Source organism: Apostichopus japonicus, chromosome 2 (assembly GCF_037975245.1).
Source record: "Apostichopus japonicus isolate 1M-3 chromosome 2, ASM3797524v1, whole genome shotgun sequence".
Taxonomy (NCBI): Eukaryota; Metazoa; Echinodermata; class Holothuroidea; order Aspidochirotida; family Stichopodidae; genus Apostichopus; species Apostichopus japonicus.
This window is the reverse complement of record NC_092562.1, coordinates 2,836,725-2,859,917: the sequence shown is the minus strand read 5'-3', so window position 1 is coordinate 2,859,917 and position 23,193 is coordinate 2,836,725. Positions and strand designations below refer to the sequence as shown.

Below are 23,193 nucleotides of genomic sequence, written 5' to 3'. Positions count from 1 at the left end.
AAACATGATGTAAGTTATTGTTGACCGACGTGATAGAATTTTTATTTTGGAGAGATATTGGGACGCCTTAAAATGTATAGCTAGACGCAAGTCTGAGTTAGGACTCCCTCAAAGGATTAGCTCTGAATTAGAGACAATCTCAAAGGATTTAAAAAACTGAGGGAAGAAAATGGAGGATAAAGAGAAAATTGTTTCCTCGTTGGGAATCTATTATCCCCACCACAAAGCAGTTGGTTTTTTCACCATTAGAAATCAAATTCCCAGGGGGGCGGTACAAGTAGTATGTGCTTGGGAGGTGAGTTGAGGTCAGAACACCCAGTATTTCTTCTTGCTACGTTTGAAAATGTTGCCATCTGCATTAACACAGCTGTAATAACAAGGCTTCCATACCTTGGTCATGACGAAGCTTCGATACTTTGGTATTAAATGACGTCTGAAGAAACTGTTCTTATCAAGAATTCACCGGTGACTTGTGATGTTTGAAGAAGGTGATTGAGAAATGATTCAGTTTCAAAGAGTCCTAGCCCCGTTTTTCTTCTAAGTAGCTGGCTAATTTGTTCCATAACTTGTATTGATGAACTGGCCGACTCCTGAATAATTCTCAGACTTTGTTATATTGACCAGACAATTTGTTACCTAGACTGTTCTCGTTGACATTACTTACAGATCACCCACAAAACACCCACTGTCCCTAAAGGCAGGCCATGACCTATGTGTGAGTCATGGATTGTGCTTGTTATCCCAACTCCTGTGGATCTTGCGGTGACTGCGGCCACCTTGCAGTAAACCCACGGGGGGGGGGGGGATGGAAACCAACAGACAGGAATCCTACAATTCCTCATAGTTGCTCTTATAACCAGAACAATGAAGTCTTACATAACCATCATACAAGACAAGCCGACAACGCTAATAGCAATTTTTACCATAGACACAACATAGGGAAAGCCGGTCTTTAAACTAGAGCAAAACAAATTTGGAATGATCTCTATCAAAAAGTTGAAGTCTATACCTTCAAAACCACATTCACCAGACATTTGAAAAAGGAATTTATGAACTCGTACTAGTACTATATAATCTATTCACGTATCCATCTCAGCATCATTAGGTACTATTACTGTATATTTAATCCTTGCGTATTTACTGTATTATTTATGATTATACATTTTTTTTTTTCTTCCAGGGAGTCTCCAACTTTGTTAAGTCTTTTTAAGATGTTATAGGAGACTTCCTTTCACATTGTATACAATTGGCGATAAAACAAATAAATGAATTAAAGAAGGGGAGGGAGGGGGGGGGATTCCAGTTGAGCAGTTTGAAGGAGACATCAGAGTTATTTCATTGGGTGAGGTAACGATAGAATTAACATTATAAAAGGCAAGCAGCAGTCAGTTTTTAAAATGTCAAAACTGTTAAGAGATCATCTGTGGTAGTACTTACTGTATGATGAATAAGAATTCGGTACCGACTAACATAAGGACACCAAGAAGAGTTGAGAAGCCGCCATCCAACACTGGAGCTAAAGTGTGCTCTAAAGCAATTGTTATCCTGTTTTCCCTGTCACCCACAGCTGTCAGAAAGGCCTGTGTACATAAAGAAAGATATTAGATAAAAGCATTTCAGGTATTAAAACAGCAGAGATGACATCATTCTGGTACATAGTCGAGAGGATAATTTTATCTGAGTGAGATGCAAATTCCAGCAGGATGCTAAGAATATGAATAATTAATAAACCTTTAAAGCATTCCCAAATGATCCTATGAGGATGCATATATTCTTCCATATTTTAACACAAAACAAAGGCAAAGAGCTCGACGTGAGGGAACTTTAGAAACCATGTGGCATCGAAGAATTAATCAAGATCGACAGAAAATTAACCAGGCTTCGTGTGTCATCCCAAAAGTAGGCTAGAATGTTACGCAGAAGCATCAAATATGTCATTTGCACCCTGTAGCAGTGACCACCGGCATGACAAAAGTTGCTTTTTCCTTTTCAAGAGTCAACATTTCGGTAAAATTAAAATAACTTTATCTGCTACCTCTCCTCTTCCCTCCCTCTTCCCTCTTCTCTCCATCCCTTGTCTACTAATCCTCATACATCTATCTCTTTCGTGTTCACCCTGCTCATTAACCTGTCTGTATTATGTGTGTGTATTTGTCCCTTCTGTTACTGTAATTCATCCATTCAGCCTCCGAAGAATATCCTGCTAGGATCGAAACGTCAGGCCCTCTTACTTTGACACAAAATATTAAAATTAGTGTGAAATACTTACGAAGCAAACGTGGAGGGTGAACTCCACACCGACTCCTACAGATATGATCAGTGTAACCACTGGTATTGCACTCAGTTTTAGGCCTATCAGACCCATGAATCCAAACAACTCCACGGTGATCATGCCCAGGACGAACACCTATCGAGGAAAACAAACAGAATTGTAAGGTACAACAATCACAACCACAGAGATGGGACAGACAAAATGGGAAAGTACAAAGAAGATGAGCTCCATTTATAGTAAGGATCCTGACTGGAGTTGTGTGGAAGGTTCTAGGTGCCTTCATTGGGCAGTACAAGAAAGATCAATGGCCCTCTATAGGGGGGGGGTCATGATTAAGATGTGGCGAGCTTTGATTGGCTGTATTTGAAAACATCAGGGACTCTGATTGGCCCATACGGGAAAATTCAGTTCTGGAGTTATTTCTTAATATCCAATATACATCTATCATTCACTTCACCTGATGCCAACAAAAATAAATGGTTTAAAAATTTTGACAGAGATTTGGAAATCAAACCTTTCAATCTTTCACTCCGATCATTAATAAATGAGGGGTGATTGACCATAGGACATTCATAGGACATTTATCAATGTCATAGGACATTTTATCAACATAGGACATTTATCAATAGAGTAAAATAGTTTACTTTGTAAGAACGAAGTGATTACACGGTGGGGGGGGCTGGGGGGGTGGGGGGGGCATATGACTTACCATTATAAGAGCTGCCCATGGATTTATCAGTAAAATAGTAATAACAATAAAGGTTCCTCCAAAGACGCAAGCCATCGACATCAGCAGATACTGTCGGAGGTTCAGGTACTGCTCCCAGAACGTGAAGGGCACCCCCCTCGGATAGTTCTTGAACCCCACCGAGTTGAAGTAGTCCGAGATGTTCCGCACGTTCCGTAGAATCTGGATGAAGTCTTTGGTCTCGCGGAGGTTGATCAGGTAGAATGGAATCTGAGTGTAGTTCAACCTCTTGGAGTGAGGAACTGTAGAAAGACAATATTAAAAAATGATAATATTAATTTTCATATTTCCGATAATCGGTTGACAGTAAAAATGAGCTGAAAAATAAGTTGTTGTATGAAACCGCCTAACCAAGGCCGACGAAACAGCACGATGACCTGACACATCTCGGAGGTAATACGGAATATGTTGTCAAACCTAAACACTCTTCACAGAACTTCACAGAAGACGGAACTGTCCAAGACATTTACAAATTATACCCTCTTCTATTTTCAACATAAATTGTTTTACATAAACATTGGGCTATTATCTCATCCCAGACTACAGTTATAGAAGAGTCAGTCCTTATCAAGTTCTGTTTTACTTCTTTTTTTTTTCATTTTTCAAATCTTTTTATTTTATATTTGAACGACACGCACAACTCAAGATACAGAAAGCAAAAGACAATTAATGTTTTCCATAGAGGTGTTTTTCAGATCTCAACTGCTAATGGCTGCTAATATAAATCGCTAGTTTTCAAAGGAAGCAAAATGTTCACTGCTCTGTTATGTTCGACCATGTCATCGAGAACACGCGAAGTAACACCGTGTGCTCTTGGACGATTTAAAGGGACTTACTATCTACTTTGTGCTCAGTCTTGCCACCCGACGTCCAGGCTGGAGGTATGGGACGGAAGTTGCCCTGAGTTGCGGCAACCGAGATGAACTCGTAGTTGTACCAGACCGTGAGATACTGGTAGAAGGCGTCCTGGAAAATAATGCCACGCTCATCCACTAGTCTACCGTTAGCATACTGTGGATTGGAGATCAAAATACTCATTAACTACACAGAAATCAATTTTGATCGAGGAAGGACTATGTTAATCTCGCTAACTTCATAGCTTGAACTAAGTCATTCATTTGGCACATTCCTAGGGAGACATCACAGAAAATGGTACAAATTTGTGGATATATTTTTAATGGGTTCTATATATCAATATATATTTTAACTTTTCATCAGTTTATAGTAGATTTCAACAGAAGTTAAGTGAATTAGTGCTTTCTTCTAAATGCCCTTTCTTATATGTATATATATATACTTTTTCCCTGCCTTTTCTGTTGAAGAGGAGTGAAACAAAGCAATTTCAGATGTACAGATGCTTCACAATCAACATAATAGCTGTGCAGAACTAAATAAAGGATGTCACTTTGTGAACAAAACAGTACACATTAACTTGGCCAAAAATTAAACCATCTTTCGTAAAATTCCCGTTCCACATTTAGGAGTAGAAAGAGAAGCAGGTTCTTAGTTGTCTAGGCATCTCACGATCAAAGATGATGGGACATGGAATAAAAAATCTGTACTTACCCTTGCTAGGTCGATTGGGTCTTCGGGGCGCCCGGTTTGGAGCAACATTTTGTAAGCCAGGACTCCTTTCTCTGTGGCATTTTGGTGCCATGTGTTCTCCCGGATACTGTAAGCTGCCTTGTCTTTATCAAAAGCTGCTTGCATATCTACGAAACATTGGAAACGGAATAATTGTTACATTCGATAAATATTTTATCTGTGACAATCAGGATACTAAACAATCCTTACATCAATTTGATTCCCTCCACCCTTCCCCCCCCCTCCCTCTCTCTCCTTTCCCTAAAACCGGAATAAACCTAGCAGCTCCGTGGACAAATTAATGGTGTGTATAACTTGAATGATACATACACTGAAGTACTGTGAATATGAAGCCACCATGAAAAAATAAGTAAAATTGCTATTCGAAAGATAAGGATGAGCAAAATATGGAAAATTAAAACACATCCTCCCACCAGTCAGGACCAAGGAGGAACCACTCGTCCTTGTATTTAAACCTACCTATCAACCATTCTCGGAACACCTCTAACCAGAACGACTGAATCCCTCCGTCCGGTCTCCGGACCACTTTATCCAAGAGTCCCACTTCCCTGTGGAGGGCGTACATCTCCTGTTGCCTCCAGGGGAAGTCCCCCATCTCCTCGGATACAATGTACATATTATAATAACTGAAATATTTGCTCTGTGATGCCAGGAAGTGAGCCTCGGGGCTGTCCTGGGGGATCACGTCGTCGAGTTCCAACCCGTCCTCCATCTGGAGGACCCCGTAGATGCTGGCTGCTAGAAGACAGCCAAAGAATATTAACACTGGAATCTGGTGGAGGAATATATGATAGGAAAAAAATGGTCACCGAATGGTTCACATCAACTCGGGTAACCCCCCCCCCCCCCCTCCGACCTCCACTCTTCCTAACATCATCCCCATTGCTTATTTTCTGAGCCCTTATTACCTTTGTCACCACTACTTTGTTCCCACCAAAAAACAAAAAATACTATCAATGTAAACTGAACAAACCACTATAATAAATGTAACAATTTCCACAATATCAAGCATTACCTTTCAAGCCATTCCCTCCCTTCCCCCCTCCCCCCTAGCCTACCCAGATCACCCTGACCCACATCTTCCCTTCCCTCTGTCACAACCCACTGGAGAAGTTTACTCAAAGAATGACTTACCTGAGCCCACTTTTTCCCGAGTAAAGGGCCGTAGTGCTCCTTGGCGAACGAGCTCAAATTCCATCTCCAAAACCGTGTCTTTCTCAACAGAGATTTCACACGCCTATTTCTATTGTTCAATGAATTCTGTGTTATCAGAGTTCTATGGGAGGTACTCGGCGGTGTGTCGTACACGGGTGTCATGGTGTCCGCCCCGGCTCCTGAAACGGGGTGCGTCACGGTGACGGTCTGGCCCCCGGGGCTACTGGGCACACTCGTTACGGTCTGTACGGCTGACTGGACTTCTATCTCCGTCCTCGTCTGGGGCGGGCTAGGCCCTCTTGGTAGCCTCTCCCTTCGGCTGTACGGCCCGTGGCCACCACACAGCGGCCTTGGTTGCACTCTCATCACTCTGCTTGGCCCATGGCTGAGAGTAAAGACAGAACTGACCAGATAAGTACCCATTACTCAAGTTCAAAATTCCCCCCTAATATGCATATCCCAAAGCACTTCCAAAACATCTTGCACTAAGTTAGTCAGCTTTCTTCCATCTGCAATGGAACCCTAGTGTCTTGTTTAACGATATTATTCCATACCCTATCAAATCCACCCCCCCCCCCCCGGTGTGATAGTAAGCAAAGACCTGATGCCTACCTCCCACCCCCCCCCCCCGCCCCTTATCAACAAATGAGTCCAATCGCAGCCAGGCAGGTACCCTGCAATAAGCTTTCTGCATTTTCTTCCCAACAGCCTAGAGTGAAAATTAGATTCCTTCACGAATTATGCGATTTGATTTCCAGTCCGATCGACCAAGAATATTGATTGCAAAGATGGGTGGTTAACAGACAGACTGGTACTCAATGTGAGATTGGTCAAGGGTATATACGTCTGTTTTCTTTGCAACTTCGCAACTGGACAATTAGGATATGATCTGAGGCAAACCCTGGTCGATACCAGCAATGCAGTGCCATGCAGACTACGGGCTGTGGGCAGGAGGATGTTTAATATCACTCACCTCGTGATACAGCATAAGATGTCGACCCGTCTCATCTCCCTCCTCTCCGCATCCACGGCCAACATGGCCGGAAATACAAACAACATCACCAAAAGATTAAAAGCTAAAACAATGGCCAGCTGTAGGCAGGAGGAAGAAAAGAGAAAGATTTAATTTTACATACAAGGGGAATGAATTGTAAGATATAAAAGAGAAAAAAAATATACACAGAATAACATTTTATGTTCTCAGGTAAAAAATACCTGAGAACACAAAGCTCTCAATTGATGGTTTTCTTAGGACTGTGCAAACTGAACCTGGGGGGATCTTAGCTTTTACACCCAGGCAATGAACATTACCCAAATCGAGAAATTGTAGGAGGCAGAAAAGAGTTATCTACTTGAAAGTCTTCAAAGTTTGATTTGGAAGACTTCAAAGTTTGATTAAGTACTTAGTCCCAGAAGCTCTAGCCATGCTGTTCCCTGAAATAGTGCTCGTTTTCCTCAAAGTATCTCAAAGTAGTATTTGTGTTGAGTATCTCTGCTGTCGAAATACTCATCTATGCCACTGCCCCCCCCCCCCCCCGGGGGACACGTTGCTCTCGGATGACGATGGCTTACCTGAAATGCTAGCGCTCTAAGGGCTGGAATTGGAATCACCGCTGCGGACAAAAACCCGCAAATATTAATGCAGGAACTCAACAAGACGCTGACTCCCGCTCTCCTTAAGATTTCTCCTGTATAGTACTGTACAGAGAAGAAACAAAGAAAACCAGAAAACCAAAATTAAGAGTAATCAGATGAAGATACAAAGCATTACGTAGGGTTACGTAAGGTTAAACTGACTCCCTCTCTCCTTAATATTTCTCCTGTGTAGTAATGTACATAAAAGAAACAAAGATAGTTGAAATTAAGATTAATCAGATGAAGGAAGACATAAAGGATTAGTGTTAACGATCCAATTAATCCATTTTTCATCTTCATGACGTAAAAAGTATCCTTCTGACAAAGAAGGTTGTGAATGGGGCAGGGACTTTGTGAAAGAAATGGGAAAGGATGGCAGTGATGGTGGGAGGGATGGGATAATGACCAGTGACGGCAGTGGGAGGGGGGGGGGGAGGAATGATGCACGATGATAACCTGTGTAATTAATGTCCCTCCACTGTTTATCTCCTACCTCTCCTCTTCCCCTGAAGCTTTCTTCTCTCCATCCCTTGTCCACTTATAATCCCCCTTTCATCCATCTCATTGTGTTCACTGTGCTCATTAACCTGTCTGTATTCTGTGCATGTTTTTGTCCCTTCTGTTACTGTACTGTTACTTGTCATTTAGCCTCTGAAGAAGATCCTGCTAGGATCGAAACGTCAGGCCAACTTACTTTTATACATTCTATTACACAGGCTCTCTAGTGGTTAAGCAGTTTGCTAACAGTTTTAATTTATTTTTATTTTTTATTTTATTTTAATTAATTTCATCTCATCTGTCTATAAAGATCCTCCTGTAAAGTGTTTTCACCAGTTGTGTAGGGGGGGGGGGATCATGGGAGAGGTGGGGAGCTGTGGGCGGTTGTGAGGGAGGGTGTGGCATAGTAATAATCCAATTATCGTTTTTAACCCCTCCTATCCGCCCAACCCCAACCCAACCCCCCCCCCACCCCAATCTCCTGCTTGCTGTACAAGCAAGCATTGCCCTGTCACTGATACGCCGGGTGGTCCTCTCAACGTTATTTGACACTGATAAAAGTTCTGTCACACCTAATTGTGCGAGTCTACGTCATAGCTCACTAGGCTGAAATACTTGCACAAATTGGATAAACAGCGGCCCATTACTTTCATTGTGCTGGGGATTATTACAAGTCTAATCTATTTAATGCCGCCAGCTTTTTTTCCGTTAAATTTAGAACCGGCAAGAGTTGCAATGTTCTATTTCCTAGTTCCACCTCAAATTACATCTGGCATGCCTCGGATTCCTATCTAAGACGCGGAGAGGTTACGTTGGAGGAAACAGGCCTGTATACATGTGAAGTACCGGCACACAGTGTTGTTGGGATGCCTAATCGACCTTTCTATATTATGATAAATCTACCCCGAAGAGAGAGGAGGAGAATACGACCGACCTGTCGCAGGAAGTACTTAACTGCTTGTCGTACAGCAAGTTCCAACTTCCAATACGTGTGAACACTTTTAAAGGAGTTACGTTGGAATGCAACCGTCCAAAAGTTTCAACTCTTGGAATATGAACGGAGGACTTCAACCTACTCTGGCTCGAAAACACAAAAGATTCTGCGAGCATCATCTTTAAGTTTATGAATATGCATGAACCAACTCATCAAGCATAACATTAATACAAATATATGCAGAAATTGAGAAAGAGGAATTAAGGTATCTATCATAAAACACAGCTTAAATTCTGTGTACAGAAAGAGGATTAACACACCAAGTATCACAAAGGTTGTTAATCCTATTCAAGGTATCCCCTGCCTGCCTTCTCTCTCCCTCTACCCCTCTACTACCCCTCCCTCCCCCCCTCTTCCCATCTTCCTGTCCACCGAGGAAAAAGTACAATATTATAGATTTATAGATTTGAAAATCTCTGGTCATAAGTTCAAACTCACTAAAGTTCACTAGATGTTTGAGATCAACTGGCTAAAAGTTATATATTCATAACAATCTACAGGTAAAATTTATGCCCAGTAGTACATGGAATGTATCCCCGAACGAAGGGAACATCCACCTAGAAAAATATTGTCCCTGTTGCCGTTAGCAACGTTTAGAGTAACATCAGAAAAACCAACTTGAGTTGCTGTACTAAGGCGCACCACCCCTACTACAAAAACAACAAGAAGCCAGGCATGACAGAGAGAGAGGGAAACAAGAAAAGAAAAACAAAAAGAAACAGAGAAGATATGGGTAGGGATAGGCAGCTTAAATATAGAAAGACTACATACATACATACATACACCTCCCTTCAAATGACACCAGTCAAATCAAATGTCATATTTTAGCCTTCATTCAACTAGCAGTGAAAAGGGCAGAAATAGGCAGGTTGGAATGCGACCACCCACAGGCCAACCCTGTCCATAAGCACAAACCAGGGTGTAATCTGTGTTCTGTGTGTGTGTGTGTGTGCCCTCAACATGCCAGCTTCTCTGAGGTTTGTGTTGATCTTTTCTCCAAATATTTATAGGCAGAGAACACAACTGGATGTAAACACATCAGCTGGCTGTTCCCACTTCCAGGCTCCCAGGTTATAAACAAACCATAAATTCAGAGGAGCCTACCAGTGCAGTATAAAAAGACTGATGGAAGGGGGGGTGGGGGGCTTGACTGTAGAGCAGTTTACAAGGCCCAGACTGGTTACCAAGGACAATAATAATCCATTATAAACAAGACAACCATGCCTACAAGATGATGATCATGATGATGATGCAATTGCCCATTCAAAATATATACCCAAGTTACCAGGATATGTGTATAGTACCCTAAATCCTTTGGAAGAATTTTGGGGAGCTTTATCTTAAAAAATATAATTTCATGGCCTTAGATGTGTTTCTTTTTTATTAATATATTATTTTTTATTATTAATATATTAATAGATACTTGAGTCATTAATGGTATTACAAACACTGTTTTGAAAAGGAAATATTCTAGCAAACATTTTGGGCTTAAATTACAGGCTTTAATCATGTATTGACCAATTAATATCCTTGGAAACTGAAATTAGGAATGTTCAACGGTGCACTTTCGTAACATTCATAACACATGGTGCAGATTTGTTGCGCAGGAAAAACCACTCGCAGGGATTTTAGTCCTACAGCCCAAAGGATATACTGATCATAATTAAAGACCTTGTCCAGACTTGATGTCGGGAAGTTTGATGTATTGATTTGATCGAGTTATGACTTTAATTTAAAACTATTAATGTAAAAATCTTATCCCAAAAAAAATATAATAATAATCTAGGCATCTTAATGATTAGTTTTTATTCTACTGTTGAATCCTGCAGTCCTCTCTGAACGTTGATCATTCCTAACATATCACCTTAAATTTTCGGGAATGTACTTTTAACGATTCGTAACTTCTAACTACGTGTAATTACGTTCATGACTATAAGTGTAGTTTTAAGAGAACCGTCGATATTATGTTAGGCTCCGGGACGACATGGTTTGTAGGAACGCTTTCCGTTCCAACACAAAACTACAGCTCTGAGTCTTTAACATGTTTTACTAACAGATCTATGATACACTGACCCCTCCATCAATCCCCCTCACCCTCACCCATCCCCACCCTCCCCATCCCCATCCTCCCCCTTCCCCAACCTTATAAACAGTACAAACAATCCATTTATTTTAACCTAGGTAGACACTGTAGAATGTCAGAAAATGTCAAAAGGAAAAAGTAGAGATGAGGTGATTGACCCTGAGGCAGGTTTCTATGTATTTGTCTTAATGACTTACATATGTTAAGTATATCCTAAGTATATCCTATGATCCTACATCCTGTGTATATCCTACATATCCTACACATATATCCTATATTTAGTACACTACTATTTGTATATATATAGACACGGGGATAAGTATGTACAGGCGCAATGCCATTATTCCATTAAAGAATTAACATACTCACCACAATGCCATGTATGAGTCATTAGCCCAGAAATGGATTTCTTATTAAGAGGCATAGGTTTTATTGGTTCTAGCCTGTAATAAATAACATTATAAGACCTCTTATTTGTTGGCTGTAGGACGAGACCACCCAAGATACCCAATCCACCTACCTATCCAGGAGTAAGCCCTAGCAATATCCCCCTGCCTCTGGATATGACATATACACAACAGCTGTATATAGAGGTTTCTTTAAATACTGAGACAGATTTCATCAAACTGTACAAGTGCATTTTGAAAAGCCTCTGTGATTATACAGTGTAATGATGCACCGGAAAACACTCCAGTAATTTTGGCAAATTGGCTCCTTCAAGATTTCTACCATTTACCTCCCAGTAATTTCAGCAATAAGCTTGGTTAGTTGTTTGTTTTCATAAGGCATGTCAGTGTCCTTATGGCTGGAAATACTCTTGACCCAATAAGACCTCTCTCTGACCAATCAGGCCCATTCCCATGCCTTTTCCTAGCTCATATGTACTATACACACAAACTTCACCATTTTAACCAGGCCTGTTTACCAGAGGAATGTGAGAACATGTGACAGCCCACCCATGAATTCACACAATGATTGAAATGACTACTACAGTAGGTGCAGCACACAATTCACACTCCCTGGTACACTCAAAGTCAAGATTTACAAATATGCCTCAAAATCCAATTTTCATATTACACATATACTGTATGTATATTCCAGCAAACAAACAACCTGATATTTGTAACACATTAAAGGGGGGAGGCGGAGGTTTGGGGTGGGTTGAAGGATTTGACCGCAGTTTTATATGACAAACCTACAGTATATTTTTGAGTGTGTACTGAAATCTAGCATGACCAGTGACAAATTATCCTCATCTTGTTAGTGCAGACACCTGCCTGGTTCAATCCTTTTTTTTTCTCCCTTTTTTTTTTAAATTGCAAAACTCTGTAATTTTATGTTAAATACCTCATGTAGTTTGTCTTTTATTGCATTGGAAATACTTGGGGGGAAAAACTTCTGACGCTGGGTTTAATAGACACATAATAGCTAGTCGAATCGGAGACCTTTCGACTTAATGTTCGCCGGGACCAATAATAATATGACATATTCAACAGTAGAGAATTAACAGCAAAAATATTACAGGTTTTTTTTTTTTTTTTTTAAAAACCTCTATAAATCTTCGGAGGCAGACAACAGGAAAGGGGCCACTTGAGAGGCGACACATCATCATAAAAAACTGAGAAAGGTTTTCCTTGGGGATCAGTCAAGACGTTGTTCCTACCCGCTAGACTCTAAACCGACTATATTCCATAAAAAGGGATAAACAAGCCACTAGTCAGCATACCTTAATAACCATTTTTTGTTAGCAAAAGAAGATAAAAAGTGAAGCCCACTGATAGACCACGATGACTGATCATCCTCCTGGATCCTTACCAGAGGCAATCAAATTCCAATCAGCGACTCTAGTACCTGCCACGGAATAGCAGCCATTCAGACTACCCTCAGCTATGCCGCATCATGCATCATACACCATGATGCATCATACACCACCTCCCTCTCTCTCTCTTACAAGTGGCTCGACCGTAACAGCCAATATGGATTTTTTTTCCCCCTTTGCACTCTCTGACGTTAAGCATGGACAACAGTGAACGTTTGTAGTAACATGTATGGAGTTTAATGGAGTTGATAGACCCTGCTTTGGTAAATAGAAGTTTTATGGACTGCAAGAAAGCAGCCGGGGCAAGCAACAAAGTAGGCAGATTAACCAACGAACCAATTAATCAATACCACGACAACGTTTAAAATTCATCGCCCCTTCCTTCCCCCCTTCCCATCACCATCCTCTCTCTCTCTCTTTCCATAACTCTGAATTCTCACATTCTGCTCTTCATTTCCTCTGCCCCTGTGTCCATCACCCCCAGTCTGCTGCCCCCAATATTATCATCATCATCTCCAGGGAATAATTTTAACTGTGTAGCATTTTTGAAGACTCTTGAATTTTGTCTGTAATAAAACATTCCTGCGTAAAAACACCACTATAAATACCATCTTTGGATGGTCTGTAAAGTAACTTAAGTACTTGACCATTTTGCATAGCATTCTGCAATGTGATCGTGGTAAAAAAAATTTTCCCTGTCATCTATCTCTTACATCACAAAGTCTACAATTTTTCCAGTCAATCGATTTTTTCCTTTTACCATTTTTCACATCCAAGAATGAGGAATCATAAATTTCCAAAAAAATGTGTACTCTTTCTCCATTTAGTAATATAAAAGTTGACTGATGCCATCATCAAATTTCAACTGGAAAAAAAAAGAAGAGCTGTATGATAAACAGTTCACCATGAGCTGTCCCAGCTGACCTCCCCTGGTCTGTGCTCAATGACCTTATCCAAACAGGCTATGACATAATCATACAGCTATATCCTACTCATCAATAACTTCAAGGACTAGATAAACAAACAGTGCAGCACACCCAATTTACAAGTAACCCATAAACAGCTAAAACAGAGAGCAGACTTATACATTGGACTTGTATTAGGGGTACTGTACAACAGCATGATGGGTACATATACTGTACATAGAATTCCTCTTGTCGTGAGTACCAGTATGAGTACATGGATAATTCCTCTTGGTATGAGTACCAGTAGAAGTACAAGGAGCATTCTCCTTGGTATGAGTACCAATATGAGTAAATGTGGATAATTCCTCTTGGTATGAGTACCAGTAGAAGTACAAGGAGCATTCTCTTTGGTATGAGTACCAATATGAGTACATGGATAATTCCTCTTGGTATGACTACCAGTAGAAGTACAAGGAGCATTCTCTTTGGTATGAGTACCAATATGAGTTCATGGATAATTCCTCTTGGTATGAGTACCAGTAGAAGTACAAGGAGCATTCTCCTTGGTATGAGTACCAATATGAGTACATGTGGATAATTCCTCTTGGTATGAGTACCAGTAGAAGTACAAGGAGCATTCTCCTTGGTATGAGTACCAATATGAGTACATGGATAATTCCTCTTGGTATGAGTACCAGTAGAAGTACAAGGAGCATTCTCCTTGGTATGAGTACCAATATGAGAACATGTGGATAATTCCTCTTGGTATGAGTACCAGTAGAAGTACAAGGAGCATTCTCCTTGGTATGAGTACCAATATGAGTACATGTGGATAATTCCTCTTGGTATGAGTACCAGTAGAAGTACAAGGAGCATTCTCCTTGGTATGAGTACCAATATGAGTACATGGATAATTCCTCTTGGTATGAGTACCAGTAGAAGTACAAGGAGCATTCTCCTTGGTATGAGTACCAATATGAGTACATGTGGATAATTCCTCTTGGTATGAGTACCAGTAGAAGTACAAGGAGCATTCTCCTTGGTATGAGTACAGTACCAATATGAGTACAAGTATCATTTCCCTTGGTATGAGTATTAGTACGAGTACAAGAAGAACCTTGGAAAGTGTACAAGAATGAGTACCTCTAAGCACCAGTGTGAGTACCGCATATATATTTTGCACTATTTAGAAATCTAGATATTTGATTTTCAAATTGCCCACAAGTGATGAGTAACCAATAACCATGAATGAGGTTTTCAAGTACAGACAATTATGAAAGAATGTGAGTGTGATGAGGACAAGGACTAGCTAAAATTTCTACTGGCCAGGAGGTATCAAGTATTCAATTCTCAACAGTATACTAGCTGATATGGTCAAACCTATGGTTAGCAATGCAGACATATATATATATACGGGAGGAGTCGTACATCTTTCAACTCAATGATTCTCTCTCTGTCAACCAGCTGACTTTTTCAGTCTGATCTCCAATGTTGTGTTCAGTTTCCATCCCTTACATTTAGTTGACTTTCAACACAGTGCATAACCGTCCCCCCCCCACCCACCCCCCCCCCTCAATCAACCAACAGAGTCCCTACTGTACTCCAACACAGTTCCCTGTGCATACAATCACCCATTGGATTTGTACATGGTTTTGCACCATGGAGCCTAACTTACTACTCTATATACCTACCACACTGCATGTAATAACCATTCATGTCCACTTGCCCTAGATATATCTTTCAGCAATCTCTGCTATATGAGAATTCACGCCAAGGTTAGCACAACATAACATCTCCCCATGAGTGCATGGCAGACTGTTAAGCTAAGGAGACCCCATCCTTCATAAAACAACATAGAGCAATCATAACACTGGAAGACACATTACTTCCTGAATGCAAGGCCAAGCAAGCAAGACCTTCCATGTCATTAATTCCTACATCATGGGCTATCTCCACAAGTTGCCATGGTAACAATCATTTGCCCACTGCTTGCTCTGTCTTGACCAGTTTCAAAATTTAAAAAAACATGTAATAAATACAACCTGTTACTAACACTTGCCTATCATTCAAGTCTAATTAGCCTTTACCATTGTTATAATGGAATATCAACTTAATGTACATAATTTAACTGATCAATTAATCCAAATTATAATATGAGATTTAGATGAATAGGTCATCACAAATTGCCTGAACGTCTCATTCAGAATTGAAAAGATCTTCATAAACCAATTTCACTTCTCTATTCAGCAATATTATTCAATATTTACTTGGTTCTTGGTAGTCCCATGGTGTATTTACATTTAACAACTTTACACGAGTGAAACCTGCAGCATAAATGACAAGCTGCAAACAACTGCAGGTTAAATGCTTTAATTACTTGAACAGTCTGCCCAAAGTAAAAAAACATAGACTTATTCCCCTTGTTTTCTTTTCAAACTTTCCAAGCTTAATGTTCAGCATAAACTATTAAGAAATCAGTAAAGTACTGTTCGCTAACTCTTTGTTAACGGTACCAATGATGATGATTGGGGTGACAGTTTTTGTTTCCAAATTAAATGTGGTTGCAAAAAGTTCATTAATTATGATTTTAATCTTTCCTGTTGTGTCTTAATCAAAGGGATTTTATCAAAAAGACCAATTTATTACATCATCCGATATTAATCTGCATCAACAGATGCATGCAAGCCATGCATCCATTAACGAGGGCTATCACAATCTAAAACCTCCAGGAAAAACATCGGAAACTTTTGAAGGGAAGACCTACTGCACTCAGTCTTCTTTGAACAAATAAACATTGAAATCCATCGGAAAATTTTCACAATTTCGACTGAATTGGTGGATTGTGTTACAAATAATAATAAGCACCACGGAAGCTGGTTAATATAAAGTAACTACTCCCTCAGAGATTATTCTGATTACCCAATTGCTGAAATGATTTACTGTTAGTGCAAGGTTCAATGTCATTGCAGTTTTTCTCTCTCTTTTTATTTTCTTGTTTCATCTAGGGTTATGGAATAGCTCCTGGCAGAAGTACAAATATACATCACCGCTCGCTCCATCGACTACCATAAAAGCAAACATTCCCCTCCCCTTATTGTCTGAACTTATTCCTCAGATCGCATCGAGTACACAAATGCCAACAAACGGTGACCCACCCTGTTGTAAAATACACTCTGATTTTACATTGTACCCTCTCGCCTCCAAATTGCCATCCACCTGAGAGCTAAAACAATAATCACCTCTTTTACGAGGTTCTTGAACCTTAATGCCTGCTCTTTTCCTTCTCCCTTTCCGTATCCATTGTAAATCTCTTTGGGAGGGCACCGCCAAACAAAAATCTTTACAAAGTTAACTCCAGACTTGTACTTTTACATATCGTCAAAGACAATTTCATGCCAGAACAGAAAGACATGACAAATGCCAGAAACAATTCACAGATTTTTCTTCTTTTTTTGCCCTTACCCTGGGTAGTGAGAACTCTTCTAGACTAGCATATATATATTTATATATATACACAAACTTTAAGTAGATAAAAAGTTGAAATGAAATCCACCCCCTCCCCCCCATATGTTAGCACTGGGAGCAGATAGACTAGCCTACACTTTTAAGAACTCTCAAAACCCTGCGAGTAGCCGATAGAGTAGCCGTCCAGAACGGTTGATCAAGCAGAGAAAATAACTAGATTCCATCCCCAGGTAAGGATTCTATCACTCCAGAAATGTTGATTAAACTGTTTTGGATAAATAGATCTAGACCAGATGCCAGCTACCTAGTCCAAACATCTAGACCTGTTGCTCCTGTTTTCAGCTCACTGGCCCACACATCTATACATGTTGCTCTTGAGAGCAGATAACTAACACAAATCAAGAACTGATGCTGCTGTGAGCTGATAACTCACCCACACATCTAGACCTGTTGCTCCTGTCAGCAGATAATCTAGCCCACACATCTAGACCTGTTGCTCCTGTGAGCTGATAACTCACCCTCACATCTAGACCTGTTGCTCCTGTGAGCAGATAACTAGCAAACACATCTAGACCTGTTGCTCCTGTAAGCTGATGACTAACCCACACATCTAGACCTGCTACTCCTGTGAGCAGATAACTAATCCACACATCTAATCCTGTTGCTCCTGTGAGCAGATAACTAACCCACACATCTAGTCTTACTGCTCCTGTGAGCAGATAACTAGCCCACACATCTTGACCAGTTACCCTGTGAGCAGATAACTAGCAAACACATCTAGACCTGTTGCTCCTGTGAGCAGATCACTAACCCACATCTAGACCTGTTGCTTCTGTGAGCAGATTACTAACCCACACATCTAGTCCAGCTGCTCCTGTGAGCAGACATCTATCCTAGATTACTCCATACTTATAACAATGCATAAAAACACACACTTTTACAACAAAGATTATGATCTAATAAACATGCCTACAGAAAGTGAAGACGGCAGAATAACCTTTAAATTTTGTCTCCACCATTGCACCTTAAAAATTCTCATCTGAGCTTGATCAGTCATTCCACCATCCAATTCAACCATTAAAGGGAAGAAAAAATTGTATTGCAAAAATGGGCAAGATGATGCATACAAGAGCACATTATGTATTGTACTTTATGTACATACAGACCACAGTTAGTTATGAGAGACAAAGTCCAGAGCTTTCCAAAAAAAAAATTGCTTTACACAAAACCTAAAAAATTATTTATTGCATCAAACCCTTTCCAATCAGTTCCATTCCCTTCCTGTCCAAGCCATAACTTCACCTTTATTTCAACATACCAGTATCTAGCCTTTAGGCCTTTACATATGCAAATCCCCCTTTACTGTTGCCTCTTCCCTTGCCCCCTTCATTCTCAATCCTCAATAGAAAGCCCACTAAATTTCTCCCCCCCCCCCCAAATCTATATTGGCTATTCATGTTCACAATGCTATTTTTTTTTACCCTGCATTACAGGCCAGTCTCATGCAATTAAAGCGTAAATCAAGAGACACATATAAAGTCTGGAGTCAGACGGTTTGTAACCTTCCTGGCAGTGATTCTTATATATATATATATATATCGCCCACCCGACTGCAATCTATCGCCAAAGTTTATAAATAGAACAGCATCAAAGTTTTCCTCGCTTTGACTTTTACAGACTTTTCAGCCATCTCTCTTCCAGACAGCGGGAGGAGGGAAAAGATGACGGACATTCAAAGATGCTGACAGTGACAGCAGGTAAGATAATGATGAGGGGGAGCTTCATGTTTGAGAGTAGAGGAAGTCATAAATTAACACAAATCTTTGAAATCTACCACAGGCAAAGAAGCAACAAAAAAAACAAAAAAGAAACAGGTTACCCCATCGCCATCTCAAGAAACAGGCCGATAAATTGGGCGGTGAGAAGCCTAATTAAATGCTAAACCATCCATCATATCGCATTTCTGTCTTTGAAGGAGAGATAAAATATTTTCTCAAATGTCATGGACTAACAGCTGCCATTCTGAGTTTTGATTCAAAATGAAGAAAATGAATGTTCTTCAAGTGATGGTGTAATTTGGGACCACATGAAAACATGACACATCAGCATTTTAATGCCGGGTGAGGGGGGGGGGAAGTATTTGAACCTTGGAAACATTCTGCTTAACAAATGTAGGCTGAGGACAAAATTGTAAGCTTCAAAATGATTACTTAAACAACATATTGGGTACAGTGAAGGATTATCTCGGCATTACAAAGGTTTGATCGCTGATGAGGGTTTCAATAGAAAAAAAAAACCTTGTTTTTAATCACTTCCCTGAAAATGACTGATTTTGAAATTTTATGCGAAAATGTGCTCAATATTTATCATACATGCAAATTTTTCTTGTTGGCAATTAAACTTATCTAATTTCTACAAATCTAGCTTTTGCAATGTGTTACATATTTGAACAGCCATATTATATAGAAACTCAGATTTGTCAATTTCCAACGCAGTTTCTTCGCAAATAAGTTCACCAAACCGGTCCCTTTTAAGGTGCAGTTTACTCAACAGAGAGTGGAATGCATCTGCTAATTCACATTAAAATGAGTTCAAATACTACCCTGTGTATCAATGCAAATATAACAAGTAAAATATGACAGTTCTAGAAAGAATTAAGTTCTTTCTTTACACTGGACACAAACAAATATTAGTTAACTAAACAACAAAATAATTTACTTGGTAAACAATGATCTGGACAAAACTTTGCAAAATTACATCATTGATTAACTTCGTTTTGTGAATAACACGTTAAGACGCCTTGCCAGCTCGCTTAAAAGTTTGGCGTACTTTCAGTTTGCTATGGTAAAATCCCAGCGTTTCAGAAAGCGTGTTATCATGGGTATACATCATCATAGGTCCCTGGGCTATAGCTATATATACATATATCTATATATATTATATATGTACCACACTGTACAATGTTGTACACAATGTTCTGAATGCCCAATGGGCTAAAGCTAAAGCAGTGTTAATGGCTGGCTCATCCCAACTCTAAATTTGTGACACACACCTGGCCATGATTGTTGGCTAAGTCTTTTTTTTTCCACAATGGGATATTTCTGTCCTTGCCACATAACTATGGGAGGCTGATCTTGACATTAATAGGGGCAAAAGAGGGAATATTTATGACCCAAAGAAGTAAAAGGTTACCACCTCTACAAGTTGTGGACAGAAACGGCATAAATCTTCCTGACAGGGCATCCTGAGTGTGACAGTACAGACTAACTAGTTACAACATCTTTCCTCCATGCTTGGTATTTACCCCCCCCCCCAAAAATGAAATTTAAGGAAGAGGAGAGAGAGATCTATTTTAGAGACTGGAGAGACAATGAATTGATATGGGAGTAGTGGGGGAGGGTCCCGGCCTCATATTGCTCTTCTGGTTTGGTACAGGGCAATGGGAATTTAAGTCAAAGAGATCAGCAGAACCAGTCATAAGTTACCGGTGATCAACGGTGGTAAAGGCAAGCCTGAACATTTATTTTTTTTGGGGGGGGGGGGGGAGAGGAGGGCTTCATGAACTAAATTGTGGTCTTCCTGCCTGCAGAGTGTGAATAAAGTAGTATATTATAAACACTGCCTTGAATATCTTGTCCTGGGGAATGTTGAAGGTGACATTTACAAGCCGTTATTTTTTTTTAAGTATGAATGTGTAAACTCACAACACCACCTCTCTCCACACACAGACACACCCAGGATGGATGGACACCTGCATATCTCTCACAGCTGTCACACACCCACCCGGGTAACCTAAGTCTAGTCACCACCTAGTGACAGGTTATATATTTATGTACACAGCAATAAAACATTGTCGGCAAAATGTTGGGAATGAAAGGTTTCTGTGGAATAGCTGTAAATTAACTCCACCATGTTTTAAAGACAGAAAAACATAAATAATCCACTGCAAGAATTTACAAACTTTATGTAAGGCAATATCTGGACAATTAACACAATTTCAAACTATTGTATCAAACTCTAGATACGGTTCTTCAGAGGTCATTCAAATTTGAGTGGGGTAAACCCGTAACAGGTGAAGTTCTCTTGAACCAAAACAGGTGAAGTTCTCTTGAACTAGGACTGGGATTGAGTAAGTGTTCAGTATTCAATGACATGTCAGTTGGCTTACATTTGCAGCAACTTCCCCACAATCTGCGGGGATTCCGTACAGAAATGGTCGAAATTAAATAAACATTCAAAACCCTCTCTTCAGTCCACCAAGAAATCGCACCATGAAATACGAAGAAAGTGGCAAATGCTCCAAAAAGTTTGCCAATGAAACAAATTTAAAAAGTAATACGATAAATTTCTTTTGCAAGTTTCAATGTTGTGTTACACCATGCTCACATGACTTCCGGTTATAACCACGCCCCCTTCCCCATGCCCCTTCCCCCAACCCCCCATTCATATCATATTAGGGTATCCACTTACATGTAAGTAGGCTACTTCAAGGGATTTGAGGCTGAGTGACATGAAGTTAATAAATTCAACAATCGCAAAACTAAAATGTGACCAAATGAAAATGAAACTGCCACAGAGGGAGGGACTTACCACAAATGGAATTTCAGAAGGTATTGATGTGGCTGAATGAGCCAATAGGAACATATCGTCGACCCCGACTCCCAATGCCAAGAAAGGAAGCACCTGAGTTGTGGCTGCGTTGAACATGATACCTATCCAGGCACAGAAACCGAGAGATGCTGCCACAGAAAACGTGACCAGCACCACTCCACCTAGCCCCACCCCACCCTGTGATTTGACTCCGTCGTGGATCTTCAACATGGTTAAGAAGGCATAGATAACCTGCAAGGGAGGAGGAGAATGCGGAACAGTCACAAAACAAAAGCGAGGAGTTTTATGCAAAATGGAAGAAAAAAATGCCAACGAAACATTCGAGTACATCTAGTTTGCAGCAACTAGAGGCACAAAATACTTCCATTCCATTCTAAACATTTTCTCTCCACTCACTCCCCACCCCCCTCTTTTCTCATCATTCAAAATTTAACATTGTCATGACAATTTAAAATATCAAGTTTCTATTCATATTTAGCCAACTCAGCGCAAAGGCTACATTAATGTGATGCTCCACCAATTTCTGTCTTTGCTTTGGAGTTTTCAAATCGCCAACAAAGTACCCCATGAAAGCCTTAAATATTACCTTCATAACAGGTGTTCCTATCCACAGGAGATCATTTAGGACTGACTCTCATTTAGAACAACCTTAAACACCAGAAACATCTACTATCATATTTATATAGATATATATATATATATATACCAAACCCGTTAAATAAGCAAGCAAGCAAGCAGTTTGCCTTTTTCATCCTAGGTCAAGAAATGGCACTAAACATAACAACAGGATGCTGATGACCTAATATTAATAAAACAAATGAGATTTCCTTGTTGGAAAGTATATATATTCACATAGGTGAACTCACCATGAGGCAGTATCCTAGAGCTACCCGTATTACACTCATCTCTGAAAACTCTGCCAAGAGATCATTCAGAGCTGTCGATGTGAACGCGTTCACATCCTGAGTTGAATTTACACTGGAACTGTTACGTACAGTCTGGAAGGGAGAAATAAAATTCGATCAACAGTCTGTGTGAAGCCTACTTCCAACATGTGAATCTTATTCTTGTTTTCCCTTTTTTCTTGGGGGGGGTGGGATGTGATATTGTCGCAGCACAAAGTTGCCCGCCTAGTAACGCAATGATTATTCACATGTGAATCTCGTTCGTTCTCCATCCGTCACGAACTGTGACCCAGTCTGAGCACAAACATACTTGCTTTGTTCTTATGGATAAAATATCATTAATTGGGTTCTTGCACTCATTATAGGAAAGTCAAATGCAAAATATGAGAGCCAATAAAGTTGCCTATCTGGAGATATCGTGTTTACAACGATTTCAAGTTTGACCCATGGTGACCTTAAATGAACTCTGCCCTACCTCAAATTGGGTAGAAACTTTAC

At 40.1% G+C, this 23,193-nt stretch overlaps 1 protein-coding gene across 2 annotated transcripts in view; it reads right to left on the bottom strand.

Annotated features, from left to right (window-relative positions):
- Positions 1 to 23,193, bottom strand: part of LOC139974132 (protein patched homolog 1-like) — a 100,204-nt gene that overhangs the window by 5,021 nt on the left and 71,990 nt on the right. For both annotated transcript variants that reach the window (XM_071981073.1, XM_071981080.1), the window contains exons 11-21: positions 22,657 to 22,788; positions 21,770 to 22,021; positions 7,353 to 7,478; positions 6,754 to 6,872; positions 5,760 to 6,165; positions 5,085 to 5,397; positions 4,587 to 4,732; positions 3,857 to 4,031; positions 2,982 to 3,262; positions 2,270 to 2,407; positions 1,438 to 1,580 (exon numbers count right to left, since the gene is read on the bottom strand). In XM_071981073.1, coding sequence (XP_071837174.1) covers positions 1,438 to 1,580; positions 2,270 to 2,407; positions 2,982 to 3,262; positions 3,857 to 4,031; positions 4,587 to 4,732; positions 5,085 to 5,397; positions 5,760 to 6,165; positions 6,754 to 6,872; positions 7,353 to 7,478; positions 21,770 to 22,021; positions 22,657 to 22,788 — 2,231 coding nt within the window. The remainder of the gene's footprint in view (positions 1 to 1,437; positions 1,581 to 2,269; positions 2,408 to 2,981; positions 3,263 to 3,856; positions 4,032 to 4,586; positions 4,733 to 5,084; positions 5,398 to 5,759; positions 6,166 to 6,753; positions 6,873 to 7,352; positions 7,479 to 21,769; positions 22,022 to 22,656; positions 22,789 to 23,193) is intronic.